The 23,939-nt window shown below is 51.9% G+C and overlaps 1 protein-coding gene across 4 annotated transcripts in view; it reads left to right on the forward strand.

Annotated features, from left to right (window-relative positions):
* The window catches only part of LOC147086417 (zinc finger protein 687-like), a 72,505-nt gene that overhangs the window by 14,239 nt on the left and 34,327 nt on the right, over positions 1–23,939 (forward strand). Inside the window, exon 1 of one of the 4 annotated variants that reach the window (XM_085978521.1) lies at positions 13,412–13,789. The exons of 2 other annotated variants lie outside the window; for them this stretch is intronic. In XM_085978521.1, coding sequence (XP_085834647.1) covers positions 13,600–13,789 — 190 coding nt within the window. In that variant the 5' untranslated portion in view covers positions 13,412–13,599. Of the gene's footprint in view, positions 1–13,411; positions 13,790–23,939 lie in introns of those variants that run through there. One more of the 4 variants, XM_085978518.1, reaches the window with a different exon arrangement.

The raw sequence follows: 23,939 nt of genomic DNA on the forward strand, positions 1-23,939 counted from the left end.
TGTGGACGGCCTCCAGTCGCTCGCCCGAGGGGCCCCCACTCATCATTTTGAGTCCAGACTGTGGGAGGGCGCAGGCTATTTGACTGTGGGGGCCATCGCAGCCAATCCTGACGCTGTCTTTGCTCGGTGTTCTCACGGGTACGTTCTAGAGTCGCGAGAAAGTGATCGGGATCAGTCTCCTTGGCTGATTTTTATATGCTTTTTTTTTTCCTTCTCTTTCCCCCCCGCCCCCCAAACCCCTCTCTCCAGTAGAGTCGTGGGTGGGGGGGGGTGGTTTGGTGAAGCCAATTGTCTCCCTAACTGAGAAAAACAGACTCGCATTTCTCCAGCGCCTTTCACAACCTCAGACGTCCCAAAGCGCTTTACAGCCAATGAAGTACTTTTTTGAAGTGTAGTCACTGTTGTAATGTAGGAAACGTGGCAACCAATTTGCGCACAGCAAGCTGCCAAAAACAGCAATGTGATAATGACCAGATCATCTGTTTTAGTGATGTTGAGTGAGGGATAAATATTGGCCCCAGGACACCGTTGAGAACTCCCCCTGCTCTGCTTCAAAATAGTGGCTGTGGAATCTGTTTTGCCCACCTGCAAGGGCAGACGGGGCTCGGTTTAACGTCTCATCCGAAAGATGGCACCTCCAACAGTGCGGCGCTCCCTCAGTACCACCCCTCCGACAGTGCGGCGCTCCCTCAGTACTGCCCCTCCGACAGTGCGGCGCTCCCTCAGTACCGCCCCTCCGACAGTGTGGCAGTCCCTCAGTACCGCCCCTCCGACAGTGCGGCGCTCCCTCAGTACCGCCCCTCCGACAGTGCGGCGCTCCCTCAGTACCACCCCTCCGACAGTGCGGCGCTCCCTCAGTACTGCCCCTCCGACAGTGCGGCGCTCCCTCAGTACTGCCCCTCCGACAGTGCGGCGCTCCCTCAGTACTGCCCCTCTGACAGTGCGGCGCTCCCTCAGTACTGCCCCTCCGACAGTGCGGCGCTCCCTCAGTACTGCCCCTCCGACAGTGCGGCCCTCCCTCAGTACTGCCCCTCCGACAGTGCGGCGCTCCCTCAGCATTTCACCGAGTGTGTCAGCCTGGCTGATGTGCTCAAGTCTCTGGAGTGGGACGTGAACCCACAACCTTCTGACTCCGAGATCAGCTGAAGCAGCACAGAATGGGAATTAAACCTGGGACTTTCTCGGCCTGTCTGGCTTTTTCCATAGAGGACTGTCTTTACATCCTCTACCGTGGGGCGGGGTGGGTGGTGGGGGGGCAGCCTGGTTTGGTTTGGTGCCCATCACTTGGGGACCCGATCGTGTGTCTGCATCAGCTCCCCTGGGCTCGATTCTGCCCGTCGGTCTGCTTGTGACTCCCGTCTCGCTGCAGGGCTCAACGTTACGTGCTGCACGGAACAGAGCAACCCAGTGACCGTTTGTGGTCGCTGTGGCTCAGGAAGGAGGGGCGTGAGCTGTCGCCGTGAGGGTGCACAGGGCAGTCCTAGTAAGTATGCGTGCTGTCTGTGTGGGAGCCGCGATCCTATTCGCAGCCCAGGGGGGAGCGGGAGGGACATCCCGTTAACCGACTGAGACATGGAGTCTGGGTGCCCTGGTGAGTGTACGGTGCTTTTGACACTCAAGCTTTCAGATGTTGCTGCAATGCTTGCTTTCCTCCTGAACATGAGGAACTGTGTGTTCATCACGTGAGAAGTAACCAGCTCCTACTGCAGAGTGTGTTGAAAGGAAGCTGATTGCTTTTAACCCTTTGCTGTTTGATCGTGCTTTGTGCGATACAATGCTCACCCCCCCCCCCCCCCACCAGACTCTGTGCACGTCATTCGTTGTTGGAAAGTCAAGAAGTTAACAGAAATAAAAATCGGGAGACACTATCACACAAAGTCAAAATTTCCCCCGTTGTGTCTGACATGAATCAGTCATTCATGAAAGAAAGACTTATGAAATAATACTGAGCGGCCTGCAGGCGGCGCTGTCCAGGGAGAGTATAAATACTCGGGCACGGGCCCAGCTTGCTCAGGACATTCTTAACAGGAACTAGTGAAGGACACAACTAGACTTCCATGTTGTAAAACAGTTGATTAAAGCTTTGTTTAACGCTTAGACCAAGTGCCGAGTAGTTTTCTTACATCAGTGTGTAAATGTACATTCTGACTATCGTAACACTGTCGTCATCTGTTGCTATGTGACTGACCTCCTGGGGTCGTGCAGGCCTGTTGCTCTCTGTGCATGCATGCATGTGGAGAGAACATGGGAACACAGGAACAGGAAGAGGCCATTCAGCTCCTCGAGCCTGCTCCGCCATTCAGTGAGATCACGGCTGATCTGCGACCTAACTCCATCCACCCGCCTTTGCCCCATATCCCTTAATACTTTTGGTTAACAAAAGGTTAACCAAATACCTTTAGTTAACAGCGCTCCCTCACTACCGCCCCTCCGACAGTGCAGCGCTCCCTCTGTAGTGCCCCTCCGACAGTGCGGCGCTCCCTCAGTACTGCCCCTCCGACAGTGCGGCGCTCCCTCTGTAGTGCCCCTCCGACAGTGCGGCGCTCCCTCTGTAGTGCCCCTCCGACAGTGCGGCGCTCCCTCAGTACTGCCCCTCCGACAGTGCGGTGCTCCCTCTGTATTGCCCCTCCGACAGTGCGGTGCTCCCTCTGTATTGCCCCTCCGACAGTGTGGCGCTCCCTCAGTACCGCCCCTCCGACAGTGCGGTGCTCCCTCTGTATTGCCCCTCCGACAGTGTGGCGCTCCCTCAGTACCGCCCCTCCGACAGTGCGGCGCTCCCTCAGTACCGCCCCTCCGACAGTGTGGTGCTCCCTCAGCACTGCCCCTCCAACAGTGTGGCGCTCCCTCAGTACTGCCCCTCCGACAGTGCGGCGCTCCCTCAGTACCGCCCCTCCGACAGTGCGGCGCTCCCTCAGTACCCGCCCCTCCGACAGTGTGGTGCTCCCTCAGTACTGCCCCTCCGACAGTGTGGCGCTCCCTCAGTACTGCCCCTCCGACAGTGCGGCGCTCCCTCAGTACTGCCCCTCCGACAGTGCGGCGCTCCCTCAGTACTGCACTGGGAGTGTCGGCCTGGATTTCTGTGCTGAAGTCTCTGGAGTGGGGCTGAGGACTGCTGGTGCACCCAATCTTATTCAGTAAATGTCGAGTCAGGTGCTCTGTGGGTTAAATTAATTATAATTCGGTTGATGTGCAGCGTTCCTCAGAATGTGTTTGAAGTCTCGAACCTTCTCTTCCACTTTGAGTTCAAAGCTGCGGCGTTGGGCTTTGTAGTTTGCGTTCTGTCCCTGCGCGCGTGCCTCGCCTCTCGATTTTTTCAGAAAAAGGTCAGTGCTCCTCTGAACTTTCCCTTCTGATTTCCCGATCCCACCGCCCGACACACACTCCCACCTCCCTGCACCCTCGCTCTGCCAACATGAAGGTTCATCGCATCGTCTCCTAATCGGGAAAGTCTTTCCGGTGAGACGTTAAGCCACGGCCACTGTTGGAAGAAGAGCAGGGGGGAGTTCTCCCCGGTGTCCTGGGGCCAATATTTATCCCTCAACCAACATCACTAAAAACAGATGATGTGGTCATTATTACATTGCTGTTTGTGGGAGCTTGCTGTGCGCAAATTGGCTGCCGCGTTTGCTACATTACAACAGTGACCACACTTCAAAAAAAGTACTTCATTGGCTGTAAAGCGTGACGTAATAAAACTCACTACGCACTTGGTTCGAGTATAAAGCAAGGCTTTAATCAACTTGTTTCAAAACATGGAGGTCTAGTTGTACATCACTAGTTCCTTGTCTTACAAACTGTCTCTGGAAAGCTGGGGCCGACGCCCGAGTATTTCTACTCCTTGGACGGCGCCACCAGCTGGCTGTCCTGCGTTATTTCACGAGTAGTTTCTTGATGAATGATGAGATTTATAACAAAGCGCTTTGGGATGTCCTGAGATGGTGAAAGGTGCTGGAGAAAGAGAGGGAGAGAAAGACTCTCATTTCTCCAGCGCCTTTCACCACCTCAGGACGGCCCAAAGCGCTTCACAGCCAATGAAGTACGTTTGAAGTTCCGTAGCTGTAATAATGTAGGGGACGCGGCATTACTCGGTGCTGCAGTCACTGGTTGAGCAGCCGTGCTTTCAGACACGGGCGCCCAGGGGAAGGGAGCGGGCATCTGTAGGCAAGAATCGTACCCCTAGCCGTGTCGCCCCCCCCCCAGGTGTCGGAGCAGCACTCCCTGCTGCGGGCCAGCCGTGCCTCAGCTCCACGCTTCAGCTGATCCTGTTCGGAGGCTTGACTGGAGCATGAGCACGGGCACCAGCCCAGCCTGGAGACGGAACCACTGCCTCCCACACCCAGGCTGCTCGTGGCTGCATTCAGTGCACGGGCAGCAAGCTTTCATTTTCTGTGTTTCTCCAACGTCTTTGTATTAACGCAACGGTCCCCTCGAGGCAATAAAACTTCTGTCGTTCGGCCCCGAAAGTATATCGCAGGTAATCTTGCTCGTTCTTTAGCAGTCATTAAACTGACCTGTAAATGCTGCGCGCTTTTAGACGGTTAACAAGGAAGCTTTGGCGCTGTTTCGTGTTTTTTTTTTAACCCGCTCCCTTCCCAACTGCCTCTTGCTGGAATAAAGGCGATTTAGACAAGTTGAGCGAGTGGGCAAATACATGGCAGATGCAGTATAATGTGGATAAATGTGTAGTTATCCACTTGGGTAGGAAAAACAGAAAGGTAGAGTATTATTTAAATGGTGAGAGATTGGGAAATGCTGATGTACAGAGGGACCTGGGTGTCCTTGTACACCAGTCACTGAAAGCAAACATGCAGGTGCTGCAAGCAGTTAGGAAGGCAAATGGTCTGTTGGCCTTCATTGCAAGAGGATTTGAGTACAGGAGCAAGGATGTCTTACTACAGTTATACAGGGCCTTGGTGAGACCACACCTGGAGTACTGTGTGCAGTTTTGGTCGCCTTATCTGAGGAAGGATGTTCTTGCCATGGAAGGAGTGCAGCGAAGATTCACCAGACTGATACCTGGGATGGCAGGAATGACGTATGAGGAGAGATTGGGTCGATTAGGCTTCTATTCGCTGGAGTTTAGAAGAATGAGAGGGGATCTCATTGTAACTTATAAAATTCTAAGGACTAGATGCAGGAAGGATGTTCCCGATGGCGGGGGAGTCCAGAACCAGGGGTCACAGTCTAAGGATAAGGGGTAAGCCATTTAGGACTGAGATGAGGAATTTCTTCACCCAGAGAGTGGTGAACCTGTGGAATTCTCTACCACAGAAGACAGTTGAGGCCAACTTATTAAATATATTCAAGAAGGAGTTAGATATATTTCTTAAGGCTAAAGGGATCAAGGGATATGGGGAGAAGGCAGGGACAGGGTACTGAATTTGGATGATCAGCCATGATCTCATTAAATGGTGGAACAGGCTCGAGGGGCCGAATGGCCTACTCCTGCTCCTATCTTCTATATTTCTATGTATGTTGGCCTTTATTGCAAGAGGATTTGAGTACAGGAGCTAGGATGTCTTACTCCAGTTATACAGGGCCTTGGTGAGACCACACCTGGAGTACTGTGTGCAGTTTTGGTCTCCTTACCTAAGAAAGGATATACTTGCCATAGAGGGAGTGCAGCGAAGGTTCACCAGACTGATTCCTGGGATGGCAGGACTGTCGTATGAGGAGAGATTGGGTCGACTAGGCCTGTATTCACTAGAGTTTAGAAGAATGAGAGGGGATGTCATTGAAACGTATAAAATTCTGACAGGGCTAGACAGACTGGATGCAGGGAGGATGTTTCCCCTGGCTGGGGACTCGAGAACGAGGGGTCACAGTCTCAGGATACGGGGTAGGACATTTAGGACTGAGATGAGGAGAAATGTCTTCACTCAGAGGGTGGTGAACCTGTGGAATTCTCTACCACAGAAGGCTGTGGAGGCCAAGTCACTGAATATATTGAAGAAGGAGATCGATAGATTTCTAGACACAAAAGGCATCAAGGGGTATGGGGAGAGAGCGGGAATATGGTATTGAGATAGAGGATCAGCCATGATCATATTGAATGGCAGAGCAGGCTCGAGGGGCCGAATGGCCGACTCCTGCTCCTATGTTTCTATGCTCATGACTGCATTCAATCCACGCGCAGCAAGCTTTCATTTTCTGTGTTTCTCAGCATCTTTGTATTAACGCAACAGGCCCCTCGAGGCAATAAAACTTCTATTCGGCCCCGAAAGTACATCGCAGGTAATCTTGCTCAATCTGTAGCAGTTATTAAACTGATCTGTAAATGCTGTGCGCTTTTAGACGGTTAACAAGGAAGCTTTGGCGCTGTTTCGTGTTTTTTTTTTAACCCGCTCCCTTCCCAACTGACTCTTGCTGGAATAAGAATCCCCCAAACACCGATCTTAAGATGGTCTTGTACAGGAAACTCTCGATTTACTGGCACCTAAATAACCCGAAATCTCTATTAACCAGCAAAATTCAGGAGTAGGTTCAGGTAAGTTTTACTTCATATTGGTGGCCGTTCCTGGATCTGTGGCCGTGTAACCGGGGTTCCTGCACCTGTTGCTATGCAACAGGGACGCCTGGATCTGTGGCCGTGTACGGGGCTCTCGTACCTTTTACTATACCTCTCTGTAATCCGGACTTTTTGATAAACCGGCATCAGGTGCCGGATAAAAAAGAGTTTCCTGTACTTGGCTTTTGTTCCCTCTTGAATTGGCCTGCACGATTCCCCTGTGCAAACACTCTCTCTCTCTCTCTCTCTCTCTCTCTCCACGGTCTGTCCCCCACCCTCAGGGACGCTCGCTGTTCCTCCCATTCCGTGCCGCCCGGCTGCAGAGTTTGTAATCCTGTCCAACGACTTATGCTTCAGCCTGTCTGTCCCCCGAGCCCATTGAAACTTTCACTGGGCCACCCCCCCCTCCCCCCCCCCCTGCGAGTGGCCTTTCCACTGATGCAATCTGTGTTGGAGCTTAAGGAGTAATTATTTCTGTAACCTTGAAAAGCAGGCGATCTGTTGCTGTGAGGAATGACGGTGAAATTCCTAAATACCCCAGTGTCCAGACACATCAAGCTGCTGATAATGAGACTGGTGTGGTCGGGGACCCTGGCATTGCCAAGGCGGGGGGCGGGTGTGTGTGTGTGGTATTTGAACAAGGAGGCCTTTACAACCGAACATGGAACCGCGCGGCACAGAAGGAGGCCATTCGGCCCATCGTGCATGTGCCGGCTCTTTGAAAGAGCTCTCCAATTAGTCCCACTCCCCCCTGCTCTTTCCCCACAGCCCTGCAAATTTTATTAAGAAATAGGAACAGGAGTCGGCCATACGGCCCCTCGAGCCTGCTCCGCCATTCAATGAGATCATGGCTGATCTTTTATCTCATCTCCACTTTCCCGCACTATCCCCATATCCCTTGATTCCCTTAATATTCAAAAATCTACCGATCTCAGCCTTGAATATACTTAACGACTGAGCCTCCACAGCCCTCTGGGGCAGAGAATTCCAAAGATTCACCCCCCCTCTGAGTGAAGAAATTCCTCCTCATCTCAGTCCTCAATGGCCAACCCCTTATCCTGAGACTGTGACCCCTGGTTCTAGACTCCCCAGCCAGGGGGAAACAGCCTCTCAGCATCTACCCTGTCAAGCCCTGTAAGAATTGTGTATGTTTCAATGAGATCCCCTCTCATTCTTCTAAACTCCAGGGAATATAGGCCTAGTCTACTCAATCTCTCCTCATGGGACAATCCCCCCATCCCAGGAACCAGTCTGGTGAACCTTCGTTGCACTCCCTCTATGGCAAGTATATCCTTCCTTAGGTAAGGAGACCAAAACTGTACACAATACTCCAGGTGTGGTCTCACCAGGGCCCTATATAATTGCAGTAAGACGTCTTTACTCTTATACTCAAATCCTCTTGTAATAAAGGCCAACATACCATTTGTTTTCCTAATTGCTTGCTGTACCTGCATGTTAACTTTCAGTGATTCATGTACAAGGACACCCAGGTCCCTCTGAACACCAACATTTCCCAATCTCTCACCATTTAAAAAATACTCTGCTTTTCTATTTTTTCTACCAAAGTGGATAACTTCACATTTCTCCACATTATATTCCATTTGCCATGTTCTTGCCCACTCACTTAGTTTGTCTCTATCCCCTTGAAGCCTCCTTGCATCCTCCTCACAACTTACATTCCCACCCAGCTTTGTATCATCAGCAAACTTGGATATATTACATTTGGTCCCCTCATCCAAATCATTGATGTAGATTGTGAATAGCTGAGGCCCAAGCACTGATCCTTGCGGTACCCCACTAGTTACAGCCTGCCAACCCAAAAATGACCCGTTTATTCCTACTCTCTGTTTTCTGTCCGTTAACCAATCCTCAATCCATGCTAGTATATTAACCCCAATCCCATGAGCCCTAATTTTGTTTAATAACCTCTTGTGTGGCACCTTATCGAATGCCTTCTGAAAATCCAAATACACCACATCTACTGGTAGATGTGGTGTATTTGGATTTTCAGAAGGCATTCGCCCTTATCCTGCTAGTTACAACCTCAAAAAACTCTTAACAGATTTGTCAAACATGATTTCCCTTTCATAAATCCATGTTGACTCTGCCCAATCCTATTATTATTTTCTAAGTGCCCTGTTACCACATCTTTATTAATAGGTTGTCGCATTTTCCCCACTACTGATGTCAGGCTAACTGGTCTGTAATTCCCCGTTTTCCCTCTCCCTCCTTTCTTAAATAGTGGGGTTACATTTGCTACCTTCCAGTCCTCAGGAACTGTTCCAGAATCTATGGAGTTTTTGAAAATGACAACCAATGCATCCACTATCTCTCTAGCCACCTCTTTCAAAACCCGAGGATGGAGACCATCTGGTCCAGGGGATTTATCGGCTTTCAGTCCCATTAATTTCTCCAGTGCTACTTTTTTACTAATACTAATATCTTTCAGTTCCTCATTCTCGCTAGAGCCTTGGTTCTCCACTATTCCTGGCAAGTTTTTTGCGTCTTCAGTGAAGACAGACGCAAAGTATTTGTTTAATTTCTCTGCCATTTCCTTATTCCCCATTATAATTTCTCCTGTCTCGGCCTGTAAGGGACCCACATTTAATTTCGCTAATCTTTTCCTTTTTACATACCTATAGAAGCTTTTGCAGTCTGTTTTTATGTCTCTCGCTAGTTTACTCTCATTCTATTTTCCCTTTCTTTATCAATTTCTTGGTCCTCCTTTGCTGAATTCTAAAATCCTCCCAATTCTCAGGCTTACTACTCTTTTTGGCAGCATTATAAGCCTCTTCCTTTGATCTAGTGCTATCTTTATCTTCTCTTGTTAGCCACGGTTGGACCTCTTTTTTTTCCTGTGGGGTTTTTGTGCCTTAAAGGAATGTGTATTTGTTGTAAATGATGTATAAATTCTTTAAATGCTAGCCATTGCTCGGCCACAGTCATAACCTTTTAATGTAGCTTCCCAATCTACTTTAGCCAGCTCGCCCCCACACCGACGTAGTGTCTGATTTTCTTCCTCTTGCATTTCTCCGCGCGCCCTCCCCCTCGGGCGGTTTCTCTCAGTTTCAAAGGCCCTGAAGTGTGTGTTGTTTACCTGCTGCTCATGACAGCCCCAATTGACAGTGGTTTGAGCTTGTGGTGTGCCGTGCGTGAATCATCAGGCTCAATTAAAGCCTTGCGCTCGCTCCCAGCTATTGTTTACACCTCCGCCCCCTCCCCCCCCAAAAAAAACTCCTGGTACATCCCCGTGTCTAGTATCCTCCTCTCCTGAAAGAGATGGCTCATTTCCGGGCTACAGTTGCACTGACACAGTGCCTTTTAACATGTCGAGGTGCTTCACAGAAATGTAAATCAGACAGAAATTTGACACTGTGCTGTGCAAGGAGCTATTCGGACATAGAGTCATAGGGCTCGAATTTCCAAGCCCCGTGGAGGCGGGCTTGGAGGCAGGAGTGGGGGGAAAATCGCAGAATCGGGGAGCACGAACCCTTCCCACCTCCATGCCCGTTTCCCAGGAGGCGGGTACCCGACCTGTGCTGGGAGCCGCCGCCTCCCCGAGGCGGGAAGGGGATTAGTGCCAATTAACTGCCAGTTAACAGGTAGTTAACAGGCAGTTTTTAGCCTAATCCCTATTTTTAGCCCTTAAGTGTAGGCTGCCCGACGGCTCCAAACCACGCCAAGTTAGCGAGGCGGACCGTCGGGCTGAAGGTCTTGGAGGGTTCGAGATGTTCAGGTGAGTGATGGGTGCATGAGTGCAGAGGTAAGTGTGTTTGGTGTGTGTAAAGTGTTTAAATAAGTTCTACTTACCTTTATAGCCTTCCTTCCTTCAGGTCTCTGGGGCCCCTCATCTCGCCGGCACAGAAAGCAGAATGGCCGCAAGCTGTCAAACGCTGCAGCATTCAGCTTTCTGTCCTGGAGAGATTTCTAACTGAGTCTGAGTAGAAGGACTCAAGTTAGAAGTCAGATTGTCAGTGTTTGACAGCTTCATAGAGCTGTCAAACGCTGATATTTCATCTGTCAAAAGCTCTTGACAGATGAAATGTCAATCCCTGACATCACCTGTAACCGGGTGTCCCTTAATTGGCCTGCTGAGCCCGCTGGGTGGGCTCAACAAGGTCAATCAAGGGAAAATAGCGTGGGTTGGCCACAAGTCGATGGAGGCGGGACTACAACCCAAAAAGTGGGAGTCCCTCCTCCATCACGTCCCCATTGACAAAATCCAGCCCCTAGAGTTATACAGCACAGAAAGAGGCCCTTCGGCCCATCGTGTCCGCACCGGCCATCAAGCCCCGTCTATTCTAATCCCATTTTCCAGCACTTGGTCCGTAGCCTTGTATGCAATGGCGTTTCAAGTGCTCATCTAAATGCTTCTTGAATGTTGTGAGGGTTCCTGCCTCTACCACCCTTTCAGGCAGTGAGTTCCAGATTCCAGCCACCCTCCGGGTGAATTTTTTTTTCCTCAAATCCCCTCTAAACCTCCTGCCCCTTACCTTGAAACTATGCCCCCTAGGGGAAAAGTTCCTGTCTGTCTACCCTATCTATGCCCCTCATAATTTTGTACACTTCAATCAGGCCCCCCCTCAGCCTTCTCTGCTTTAAGGAAAACAACCCCAGCCTGTCCAGTCTCTCTTCATAGCTGAAGAGGGGAGAGAGCGAGGAGTCACCGGGGGAGAAATTCAGCTCGCCCCATTTGGGGCGCAATTATCGGCCGGGCGCAAAGATTAGCGCCTGGCGCTAATTATCGCCTCCGACTGCAAACTTGGCTTCTATCGCCCCTGGAGGTGATTGGAGCGCTAAATCAGGCGTTACACAACTCTCTTAAGGCGCTAACGCCGAGGAGCAAGGCGCTACCTCAGAGCGCTAGCGAAGCTCATGTTATGTCAGTCAGCAATGGAACACAGACACACTGGCGCCGGCCAGTTCTTAAAGGGGAGGGTCGATCTTGCTCTCCATCCACACCCTGCTCATTGCAGCCTTGAATCTCGGCCTGGAGAGACCTGTACATCAAATCTGCTGGAAAGAACAATGGAGAGGCCCAGGGAAAGAGCCCAGAGTGCAGCCCCCACAGTCTCTTCTAAATCGATACAAGGAAGGTCAAATCAAAATAAACCTGCAAAGTGCTGCTCAGTACCCAAAACCCCTTCACACAGCGTTGAATCTCTCCAGAAGTCTCTCTCTCTCTCTCTCTCTCTCTCTCTCTCTCTCTCTCTCTCTCTCTCTCTCTCTCTCTCTCAGACTGCGTGGAGCAAAAATGTCACCGACAAAAAAAGGCAGGAAGCGGCCGCCTTTAAATAGCGCTCCCCCAGTCCCTTTCTGACAGCATAACGCTCCCCTCAACCTGTCGTTACTAGCGGCAGGCGGTAAGGCAGGGGGCGCCACTCAATATGCGGTCCGGGGGCGCTACCGGGCATTGCGCACTCGACTGACGTCACGATCTGCCGGCGCAGGAGATCGTGGCGGTAGTGTTTAGCGCCGCCGCAAAATGTCTAGTTAATTTCGCGAGCGGCGCAAACATCGCCGCGCCCGGGCGCGAGTTGCTTTGCCCCCCATTAGCGCCCTCTTAAGGCGCTATCGGGAGGCGCAAACAACTGAATTTTTCCCCCATAGAGTCATACAGCACAGAAAGAGGCCCTTCGGCCCATCGTGTCCACACCGACCATCAAGCCCGATCTATTCTAATACCACTTTCCAGCACTTGGTCCGTTGCCTTGTATGCTGTGGCGTTTCAAGTGCTCATCTAAATGCTTCTTGAATGTTGTGAGAACATAAGAAGTAGGAGCAGGAGTAGGCCATACGGCCCCTCGGGCCTGCTCCGCCATTCAATAGGATCATGGCTGATCCGAACCTAGACTCACGTCCACTTCCCTGCCCTCTCCCCGTAACCCCTAATTCCCTTATCTGCTAGGAAACTGTCTATCTCCGTTTTAAATTTATTTAATGTCACAGCTTCCACAGCTCTCTGGGGTAGCAAATTCCATAGATTTACTACCTTCTGAGTGAAGAAGTTTCTCCTCATCTCAGTTTTGAAAGGGCAGCCCCTTATTCTAAGATTATGCCCCTTAGTTCAAGTCTCACCCATCAGTGGAAACATCCTCACTGCATCCACCCGATCCAACCCCTTCACAATCTTATATGTTTCGATAAGATCGCCTCTCATTCTTCTGAACTCCAATGAGTAGAGGCCCAACCTACTCAACCTTTCCTCATACGTCAACCCCCTCATCTCCGGAATCAACCGAGTGAACCTTCTCTGAACCGCCTCGAGAGCAAGTATATCTTTTCTTAAATATGGAAACCAAAACTGCACGCAGTATTCCAGGGTTCCTGCCTCTACCACCCTTTCAGGCAGTGAGTTCCAGACTCCAACCACCCTCTGGGTGAAAAAGTGTTTCCTCAAATCCCCTCTAAACCTCCTGCCCCTTACCTTGAAACTATGACATGGTGGCAGTGACCTGGCCAGTACAGAATCTTTCTGAGAGGAGGCTGCTTCTCACACCCTTCGTGCGCCTGAGAATGCAGGTACGACTCCTATCCATGAGTCATAGAATGTTACAGCACAGGAAGAGCCTATTCGGCCCATCAAGCCTGTGCCGGCTCTTTGAAAGAGCTCTCCAATTAGTCCCACGCGCCCCCCCCCCCCCCCCCTCCGCTCTTTCACCCACAGCCCTGTATTTTTCCCCTTCAAGTATTCATCCAATTCCCTTTTGCAAGTTATTATTGAATCTGCTTCCACCGCTCTTCCAGGCAGCTTTCAGATCAGAGCAAAATAAACTCTCCTCCGCACCCTCCTGGTTCCTCTCCTCCACCAAGTCTAGCTCCGGGGCATTGCGATCCGTTGCAGTGCCACTTTAAAACAAACACACCCAAGTCGATGACTGTTCCTTCTCTGCAATTAATGTGGCGAGGGTGAGAGGTAACTTCCTTTGTTTAGACATCTCCCTCGGCAAGCTCTCCTCCCTTCCCCTGGCATTTCGATTGTGCCGTTTGGGATATTTTTCGCTGGCAATTCTAAGAGAGGAGGGGGCGGGGGGAGGAGAGGAGGAGAAGAAGAAGAAAAAAAAAGAAATGAAAGGAGGTTGCTGCCGGGGATGAATGATGTCAGAGCCTGCGGAGCCAGTTTCTGGAGAAACGTGGGAGGTGTAGGGGAACGGCTGGGCAGCAGAGAGCAAGGAGGAAGTGCAGCTTGTGAAGTCTGTGCCTCGTCAGAATGGCAAGGAATAAACACTAGAAACGGGATCTCTTGCTTCGATCAAAGCCTAATGATGGAGATTTTAAAGAGTGAGTAGAATTTGGGGGGGGGTGGGGGAGTAATTTAATCTCTGGTAAGCTGACGGGAAGCTGCTTGACGTCCTGTTCCTCGCTGCCCTCCCCTTCCCCTCCTTTCTTTTTAATCTAAAGCTGTGTCTGTTGGGACCAGGAAGTAGCAGACACAAGGCGTGACGTGCAGGGAGCCCTGTTCCAGAAGCCTGGAAAAAAATAAAAATAAAACCCCACTCCACAGGGGCTCCACAGTAAAGCGCATCCTCGGGTGAAATTTGTGGTCCTGCGGCGGCTACAAAACGCGAGTGGCTCGGGCTTTCAAATCCCCCATGTCTGGTAATTGCCCCCCCCCCCCCCCACCTCGGCTCGGACTCCGCTGACTGCGGCCGCGACTCCTTCACCCTTCTGTAACGGCGGGGATCCCTCGCGATCTTCACAGAGATTAACCCGTGCAGTTCCCCAATCGGGTGCGGAAGGTGGCAATCTCGACTTTAGTCGTAGGTTTGGTCTCTAAGGAAAGAAATCCCTAAATTCGTGGAATATCAGAAATGTGTTTGGAGTTTTTTAAAATCCCATGTCATTCTCGAACCTGATGATTCCTGAATGAGCAAAAAGATTTGGATTCTTTGCTTCCCCGCACTTCTCTTTTTTTTTAATGTGTTGGATTTCTGCATCTCGTGTCTGACCTCAACACTGTCCCATCAAACACTCCCAGGGCAGGTACAGCACGGGTTAGATACAGAGTAAAGCTCCCTCTACACTGTCCCATCAAACACTCCCAGGGCAGGTACAGCACAGGTTAGATACAGAGTAAAGCTCCCTCTACACTGTCCCATCAAACACTCCCAGGGCAGGTACAGCACGGGTTAGATACAGAGTAAAGCTCCCTCTACACTGCCCCATCAAACACTCCCAGGGCAGGTACAGCACGGGTTAGATACAGAGTAAAGCTCCCTCTACACTGTCCCATCAAACACTCCCAGGGCAGGTACAGCACGGGTTAGATACAGAGTAAAGCTCCCTCTACACTGTCCCATCAAACACTCCCAGGGCAGGTACAGCACGGGTTAGATACAGAGTAAAGCTCCCTCTACACTGTCCCATCAAACACTCCCAGGGCAGGTACAGCACGGGTTAGATACAGAGTAAAGCTCCCTCTACACTGCCCCATCAAACACTCCCAGGGCAGGTACAGCACGGGTTAGATACAGAGTAAAGCTCCCTCTACACTGTCCCATCAAACACTCCCAGGGCAGGTACAGCACGGGTTAGATACAGAGTAAAGCTCCCTCTACACTGTCCCCATCAAACACTCCCGGGGCAGGTACAGCACGGGTTAGATTCAGAGTAAAGCTCCCTCTACACTGTCCCATCAAACACTCCCAGGGCAGGTACAGCACGGGTTAGATACAGAGTAAAGCTCCCTCTACACTGACCCATCAAACACTCCCAGGGCAGGTACAGCACGGGTTAGATACAGAGTAAAGCTCCCTCTACACTGTCCCCATCAAACACTCCCAGGGCAGGTACAGCACGGGTTAGATACAGAGTAAAGCTCCCTTTACACTTTCCCACCCTCTGTCGTTGATATAATGAATGTGCCCCTGTGTTTATGCTGGGGAGGATGAGCCTGTCTGCAGGGGTAGCAGTATTGCCAAGACATGATTTGAGTTGTATTCTCCTGTCTGGACCCATCTTCTTCCGGTCTTTGTTTTAATTGAGACTTTTGTTGCCAAGTTTTTGAGCGATTTTATTGTGGGTTCTGGAATTCTTTTAGTTAATATCTTCAGTTTCTGCCTCCCACCCTTTTATTCTGATCTTTCAGGAATTCCCTTTCAAAATTTTATGTTTCAGGAATTTCTCTTCATCCTCGTGTCACTCCTTGAACAAGACTTAAGGCCGCAATAAAATGTTGAGAAATAATAATCGGGGGATTTGGAAGAAAGGCCAGGATTTTATTCATCCATTTAGTCTTCTGAAGGTTGGGGATGACGGATTAATACAGGAAAGTTTGGTTTATCCGGAGGTTGTATGTCCGGAAACCTCGATCCACCGGCAGAAATCAGGAGCCGTTTTGTTAGTTTTTTTTTCTTCTCGTGGCTTTTTTTTTTCCAACAGTCAGGCTCTGCAAAGTCTCTCTGAAGCTGTTGCTAAGCTACAGAGACGCTTCCAAGGTACGGGCCGACTGTTTAGAAGCTGTTGCTAAGCAACAGTGTTTGTTGTCGGATATGGAGATGAAAACCTCCGTACGCTTCAACATTAACGCTGGTTTGTCCGGCAGTTTTGATAGATCGGCACCAGCTCGGTCCCGTCGGTGCCAGATATCACAAAGTTTCCTGTATTTCACAAAATCGTTGAAATTTGAGTTTTACTCTCTCTCGAATATTTTATTCTTCCGATTTTTAATTTGAGTGACGGAAATGCAAAAAATTAGTCTATGATTCCTTGTTTTCTCCATTTCAGTGGGGGGGAAACAGCTCTGATGGTTCAGGCCAGTGATGCTGTCACTGCTACTTTCGTGTGACGAGGAAAAGCTTCTCATGGGACGTCTAGTTTGGCTCTCCATTCGACGGGCTCCTGAGATGTTGGGCTGGATTTTGATACAGGAGGCGGGACTACAACTTTCGGGGCTGTAGTCCCGCCTCCATCGAGTTGTGGCCAACCCACGCGATTTTCCCTTGATTGACCTTGTTGAGCCCGCCCAGCGGACTCAGCAGGCCAATTAAGGGCCACCTGGCAACAGGTGCCGTCACAGATTGACATTTCATTTGACGGGCAGCACGGTGGCATAGTGGTTAGCACTGTTGCCTCACAGCGCCAGGGACCCGGGTTCGAATCCGGCTTCGGGCGACTGTCTGTGTGAAGTTTGCACATTCTCCCCGTGTTTGCGTGGGTTTTCTCCGGGTGCTCCGGTTTCCTCCCACAGTCCAAAGATGTGCGGGTTAGGTTGATTGGCTGTGATAAATTGACCCTTAGTGTTAGGGGGATTAAATACGTGGGGTTACGGGGATAGGGTGGGATATGTGTTGGTGTAGGGGTTACGGGGATCGGGTGGGATATGTGTCGGTGCAGGCTCGATGGGCCGAAATGGCCTCTATCTGCACTGTGGGGTTTCTGTGATTCTGTGAAGACCTTTTGACAGATGAAATATCAGCGTTTGACAGCTGTTTGAAGCTGTCAAACACTGACAATCTGTACTCCAAGTTAATTCCTTCCTGCCAGGATGATTTAGAGATCTCTCCGGAACAGAAAGCTGAATGCTGGAACTTTTGACAGCTCGCGGCCATTCTGCTTTCTGTGCCGGTGAGATGAGGGACTCCCGAGACCTGAAGGAAGGAAGGCTGTAAAGGTAATTAAACTTCTTTAAACACTTTAGACACACCAAACACACTTACCTCTGCACTCATGCACCCATCACTCACCTGAACACCGGACATCTCGACCCCTCCAAGTCCTTCAGCCCGACGGCCCGCCTCCTCTAACTTGGCGTGGTTTGGAGCCGTCGGGAATCCCACACTTCAGCGATTAAAAAATAGGGATTAGGCTAAAAACTGCCTGTTAACTACCTGTTAACAGGCAGTTAATTGGCACTAACCCCCTTCCCGCCTCGGGAAGGCGGCTCCCTGTGCGGGTTGGGCATCCCCCTCTCTCTCCCTTTCTCGCGCTCTCTCTCTCTCTCCCTTTCTCTCTTTCCCCCCCCTCTCTCTCGCTCTCTCTCCCTTTCTCTCTTTCCCCCCTCTTGCGCTCTCTCTCCCCTCTCCCCCCCCTCTCTCTCTCCCTTTCTCTCCCCGCTCTCGCGCTCTCCCCCTCTCTCTCTCCCCCCCCCCGCCCCCCCTCTCCCTTTCTCTCTCGGGATCCGAATGAGTTAACGCCTATTAAATGGAATGTATAGTTGAGTGTTTCGCCCGTGCTGTGAATTCCTTCTTTCACCCAGGGTGTCCTGAAGGAGGGAGGAGCAGAGGCACCACCCCTTTCAAAAGACTCCCATTTCTCCAGCGCCTTTCACCACCTCAGGACGTCCCAAAGCGCTTCACAGCCAATGAAGTACTTTTTGAAGTGTGGTCACTGTTGTAATGTAGGAAACGCGGCAGCCAATTTGCACACAGCAAGCTCCCACAAACAGCAATGTGATAATGACCAGATCATCTGTGATGCGCTATCAATTACTCATAAAAGACTGAGAGTTAAGAGAGTAACTAAAGGCTTTTATTAACAAAAGAATGAAGGTCTGCCTCGAGTGGTCGACCGGTCCAGAAATACAAAGGGCTGGGGAGCAGTCACCTTTATACTAGGACTTGTGGGAGGAGTCAGCCGAGGCATGTCCAGGCATGTACACAATGGAATACAAACAGTGGTTTACCACATTCACCCCTTGTTTAAAATTGAGTCCGGCGGGGTGAAGTGTATTAAAAGTTAGTGTATTGGAGTCTCTCCGGAGGTCTTGTCTGCCGCTGTGATCGGCGTGGCGACGGCAGGGGTAGTGGAGCTTCCGGCGTCGAGTCCTGCGTAGGCTGTGGCACAGGCGTGTCGTCCTCGTAGATGTCGAGCGGGTCGCGGGGCCCAGGCCTGCCGTCTGCTGGGGCTGGATATCGGATCGTGGGGGGGGGTGGTAGTGAGTAGTGGGTTACTGCGGCCCCCGAGGGTGCAAGGTCTCTTATGGAGACTGTGTCCTCCCGCCCGTCCGGGTATGCAATGTAAGCATACTGGGGGTTGGCGTGGAGGAGGTCGACCCTCTCGACCAGGGGGTCCGTTTTATGGGTCCTCACGTGTCTTCTCAGCAGGACCGGCCCTGGGGACGTCAGCCATGGCGGTAGCGCTGTCCCCGATGTGGACTTCCTTGGGAAGACAAACATTTTCTCATGAGGGGTGGCGTTAGTGGCAGTGCAGAGCAGTGACCGAATAGAGTGGAGCGCATCGGGGAGCACATCCTGCCAGCGGGAGGTTGGAAGGCCCCTAGACTTTAAGGCTAGCAGGGCGGCCTTCCAAACTGTCGCATTTTCTCTTTCCACCTGTCCGTTCCCCCGGGGGTTGTAACTGGTGGTCCTGCTTGTGGCAATACCCCTAGTTAACAGGTACTGACGGAGTTCGTCGCTCATAAACGATGAGCCCCGGTCGCTATGGATATAGCTGGGGAAACCTAACAGGGTGAAGAGGTCGTTCAGACATTTAATGACCGTGGCACTGGTCATGTCCGGGCAGGGGATGGCGAACGGGAAACGGGAGTACTCATCAATAATATTGAGGAAGTACACATTGCGGTCGGAGGAGGGGAGAGGCCCTTTAAAATCAACGCTCAGGCGCTCGAAGGGGCGAGTGGCTTTTATCAGGTGGGCCCTGTCTGGTCTATAAAAGTGCGGTTTGCACTCAGCGCAGACTTGGCAGTTCCTGGTCATGGTCCTGACCTCCTCAATAGAGTAAGGCAGGTTGCGGGCCTTGATGAAGTGGAAGAACCTGGTGACCCCCGGGTGGCAGAGGTCATTGTGGAGGGCCCGCAATCTATCGATCTGCGCGCTGGCGCAGGTGCCACGCGATAGCGCATCCGGGGGTTCATTGAGCTTCCCGGGCCGGTACAAGATCTCGTAATTGTAGGTGGAAAGTTCAATTCTCCACCTCAAGATCTTGTCATTTTTGATTTTGCCCCTCTGCTTGTTGTTAAACATGAAAGCAACTGAACGCTGGTCAGTGAGCAGGGTAAATCGTTTTCCGGCCAGGTAGTGCCTCCAATGACGCACAGCCTCCACAATCGCCTGGGCCTCCTTCTCAACAGCGGAGTGTCTGGTCTCCGGGCCTTGGAGGGTTCGTGAAAAGAAGGCCACGGGTCTCCCCGCCTGATTGAGGGTAGCGGCCAGGGCAAAGTCGGACGCGTCGCTTTCCACCTGGAAGGGGATGGATTCGTCCACTGCGTGCATGGTGGCATTGGCAATGTCCTCCTTGATACGGTGGAAGGCTAAGCGGGCCTCTGCCGTCAAGGGAAAAGAGGTGGACTTGATCAGCGGACGGGCCTTGTCCGCATAGTAGGGGACCCACTGGGCGTAATAGGAGAAAAACCCTAGGCACCTCTTCAGGGCCGTGGGGCAGTGGGAGTTCCATAAGGGGACGCATCCGGTCGGGGTCGGGGCCGATGACTCCGTGTTCCACAACACAGCCAAGGATGGCGAGGCGGTTTGTGCGGAATATGCACTTCTCCTTGTTATATGTCAGGTTCAGGAGTTGGGCGGTGCGGAGGAATTTTTCGAGGTTTGCGCCATGGTCCTGCAAGTCACGGCCGCAGATGGTCACATTGTCCAGATATGGGAAAGTGGCCTGCAACGCATTTTGATCTACCATCCGGTCCATCTCCCTTTGGAAGACGGAGACCCCGTTGGTGACGCCAAAGGGAACCCTAAGGAAGTGATAGAGGCGGCCGTTTGCCTCAAAGGCAGTATACTGGCGGTCCTCAGGGCGGATAGGGAGCTGGTGGTACGCTGATTTCAGGTCAATGGTCGAGAAGACGCGGTACTGCGTGATCTGGTTGACCATATCAGCTATGCGGGGGAGTGGGTAGGCGTCCAGCAGGGTGTAGCGATTTATTGTCTGGCTGTAGTCGATGACAAGGCGCTGCTTCTCGCCGGTCTTAACGACCACAACCTGGGCTCGCCAGGGGCTGGTGCTGCCCTCAATAATCCCTTCCTTCAGGAGCCGCTCCACTTCGGTTTTAATGAAAACCCTGTCCCCGGCACTGTATCGCCTGCTCTTTGTGGCGATGGGCTTACAGTCGGGGGTGAGGTTAGCAAACAGTGGGGGGGTGGTGACTCTGAGTGTGGAGAGGTTGCACCTGGTGCGCGGCGGGCAATTTGGAAGCTGCTGGCTGCGGACTGTGAGTGGGGGTAGGGGTCCACCGTACGCCATCGTAACACTTTTAAGGTGGCACTGAAAATCTAACCCCAGCAGGACGGCAGCGCAGAGGTCGGGCAGGACCAGAAGTTTAAAATGATCGTACACAGTCCCGTCTACTACGAGTGTCACCACGCAGTAGCCGCCGATGTCCGCCGACTGGGACTCGGAGGCCATAGAAATCCGCTGGTGCGCAGGCAGGACTGGGAGAGAGCAACGCCGCACCGTGTCGGGGTGGATGAAGCTCTCCGTGCTCCCAGAGTCAAAAAGGCAGATTGTATCGTGACCATTTACCTTAACGTCCATTGTGGAACTGGCCAGCTGGTGCGGTCTCGCTTGGTCCAGTGTAACGGATGCCAGCGTAGGGGTCGGTGTGTCGCTGCGGGTATCAGATGAGGCGGTGTTGGGGGCCTGCTGCGTTCCGGCTGTCGTCCAAGATGGCGGCGTCCATGATCCCCATGTGGCTGGAGGCGTCCAAAATGGCTGCTGTACCGGTGGTTCGCACATGGCCGGGGAGGCCCAAGATGGCGGTCCGCATGGCCCACACGCGGCGCTGCTGGGTTTCAGGGTGGCTTTGGCCCTGCAGACGCTAGCGTAGTGTCCCTTCTTCCCGCAGCCCGAGCAGATCGCGTTTTTCGCCGGGCAGCGCGCTCTGGGGTGTTTTGCCTGGCCACAGAAGTAGCATTTCTGGCCCTGGGGCACTGCTGTCTGGCCTTGGGACACTGCTGCGGTAGTTGGGCGGTTGCTGGGGTGTGGCTGGGGTGGCACGGCGCTATGAGGCGGTCCTACCGTGTCCCAGGCTGTCATTCCCCGCGGCGTCCACGGTGCAGAGGAGTAGGCATCCATGCCCCGGTAGGCTGCATCCAGTGATAGTGCGAGTTCAGAGGCCTTGTTGAGGTCGAGGTCACTCTGCTCCAACAGTCGCTGTCGGGTGTAATTGGATCTGTGGCCCGCTACAAAAGCGTCCCGGATAAGTTCCTCTGTGTACACGGCGGCCTTTACATCCTTACAACCACAGGCCCGGCCAAGCACAGACAGTGCCTGAAGGTATTCCACGGTCGATTCCCCAGGTTGTTGTTTACGACTCCCCAGAAGGTGCCTGGCGTACACTTCGTTCACTGGGCGCGTGTACTGGTCCTTGAGGAGCTTGATAGCGTCCGCGTACGAGGTCGCGTCTTGGATGACCGAGTACACTCGGTGGTTCACTTTGGAGGTCAGGACATCCAGTTTGTCCTCGTCCGATTTGATTGCTGCGGAGGCGGTCAGGAATTTTTCGAAACACTTAAGCCAGTGAGTAAACTTGGTGGATGAGTCCGCCTCCCGATGATCTAAGTCCAGGCATGCTGGTGTGAGGATCTTCTCCATTATAAAAATTTTGTTAATAAAATTGATGCGCTATCAATTACTCATAAAAGACTGAGAGTTAAGAGAGTAACTAAAGGCTTTTATTAACAAAAGAATGAAGGTCTGCCTCGAGTGGTCGACCGGTCCAGAAATACAAAGGGCTGGGGAGCAGTCATCTTTATACTAGGACTTGTGGGAGGAGTCAGCCGAGGCATGTCCAGGCATGTACACAGTGGAATACAAACAGTGGTTTACCACAATCTGTTTTAGTGATGTTGATTGAGGGTTTTTTTTTTATCATTGTTTTTTTTTTATCTCATTGGTTTTTTTTAAATCTGGTTTTTCGCCTCTCCCGGGAGATCACATGGGTTTGGGTGGGATGGAGAGTGATCGTAGATTGAGGTTAGGATCAGATCAGCCATGGGGGCACGGTGGCATAGTGGTTAGCACTGTTGCCTCACAGCGCCAGGGACCCGGGTTCAAATCTGGCCTCAGGCGACTGTCTGTGTGGAGTTTGCACATTCTCCCTGTGTCTGCGTGGGTTTCCTCCGGGTGCTCCGGTTTCCTCCCACAGTCCAAAGATGTGCAGGTTCGGTTGATTTGGCTGTGATAAATTGACCCTTAGTGTTAGGGGATTAAATACGTGGGGTTACAGGGATAGGGTGGGATATGTGTCGGTGCAGGCTCGATGGGCCGAAATGGCCTCTATCTGCACTGTAGATTCTGTGATCTTATTGAATGGCGGAGCAGGCTCGAGGGGCCGAATGGCCGACTCCTCCTCCTAATTCTTATGTTCTTATATAAATATTGGCCCCAGCACACCGGGGAGAACTCCCCCGGCTCTTCTTCCAATAGTGGCCGTGGGATCTTTTACATCCACCCGGGAGAGCAGACGGGGGCCTCGGTTTAACGTCTCATCCGAAAGACGGAAGGAGTAGAGGTGCCACTCTTTTTTAAGAGAAAGGGAGCGGCACCTCATTCGAACAATATCCGCAAGATGGAGAAGGCACATCAACCCATTTGGTCTCATCCTTTTGGTATCCCAACCCTTCCCGGTACAGTGTAATGGCCACCTGAACAGACGGATTAATGTCCTACCTGAAGAAGCGTTGGCCTGAGATCAGGCGCACAAGTCCTGACGGTGGGGCTGTAACCCACAACCCTCTGACTACAATACCCCCGCCTCTGTCTGCGTCTAACCAACTCTCAGCGCAGCCAACCCAAAGATGGGATCTCTCTATTAGCCAGGGAGCTGTGACCAAACCAAGGCCGGCAGTGTGCAATGAACGACAGAGATTGGAAGGTGAAAAGGGGATCCTGTACTCGTTAAGTTATAGGAACAGCGTTAAGAGTGCCCCATCGGGACAAGGGCAGCGAGTGCTAGAACGGTTAAGACCAGAATGAATTAATAGCTTGAGTTTTTAAACTGCGTTTGATTTATGGGTTACTCCGTGTTCTAGGTCATTGAAAAAAGCAAGGTGCAGCGCGGGCCGCTTGACTGAACCGGAGACAGGGGAGCGGGGAATGAGAAGCTGTCGGACTCGGAGACTGGGTGGCAGAGTAGGTTAAAATGGGGCGTTTTGATTGGAGACGTGTGTTGGGAGTTGGGGGCCTGAACTCGATTGATGAGCCTCTCGAAACCACTCCAGGCGATCTCACGGACCAAGTGTGATCTGTAAAGACGCTCGCCTTCTCTGCGATACGACCTCTGCCCCCCGTCAGGAACCGCTCCGGCTCCCCCTCAAAGGTGTACAGAGGGGCGGCGCCCATCTCACCAGCCAGCAACACGTTCCAGAGACTCGCTGCTCTCTGGGGAAACGTGGAACCGCCCAACACCCAGTCTATTCCTACCCTTACACCGTTTATCTCCAAGTTTGCAGACGACACAAAGCTGGGTGGGCATGTGTGCTGTGAGGAGGATGCTGAGAAACTCCAGTATGATTTGGACAGG

Source organism: Somniosus microcephalus, unplaced genomic scaffold (genome assembly GCF_052327205.1).
Source record: "Somniosus microcephalus isolate GS21.2 unplaced genomic scaffold, FLI_Smic_1.0 unresolved_chr7, whole genome shotgun sequence".
In the NCBI taxonomy this organism is placed as follows: domain Eukaryota; kingdom Metazoa; phylum Chordata; class Chondrichthyes; order Squaliformes; family Somniosidae; genus Somniosus; species Somniosus microcephalus.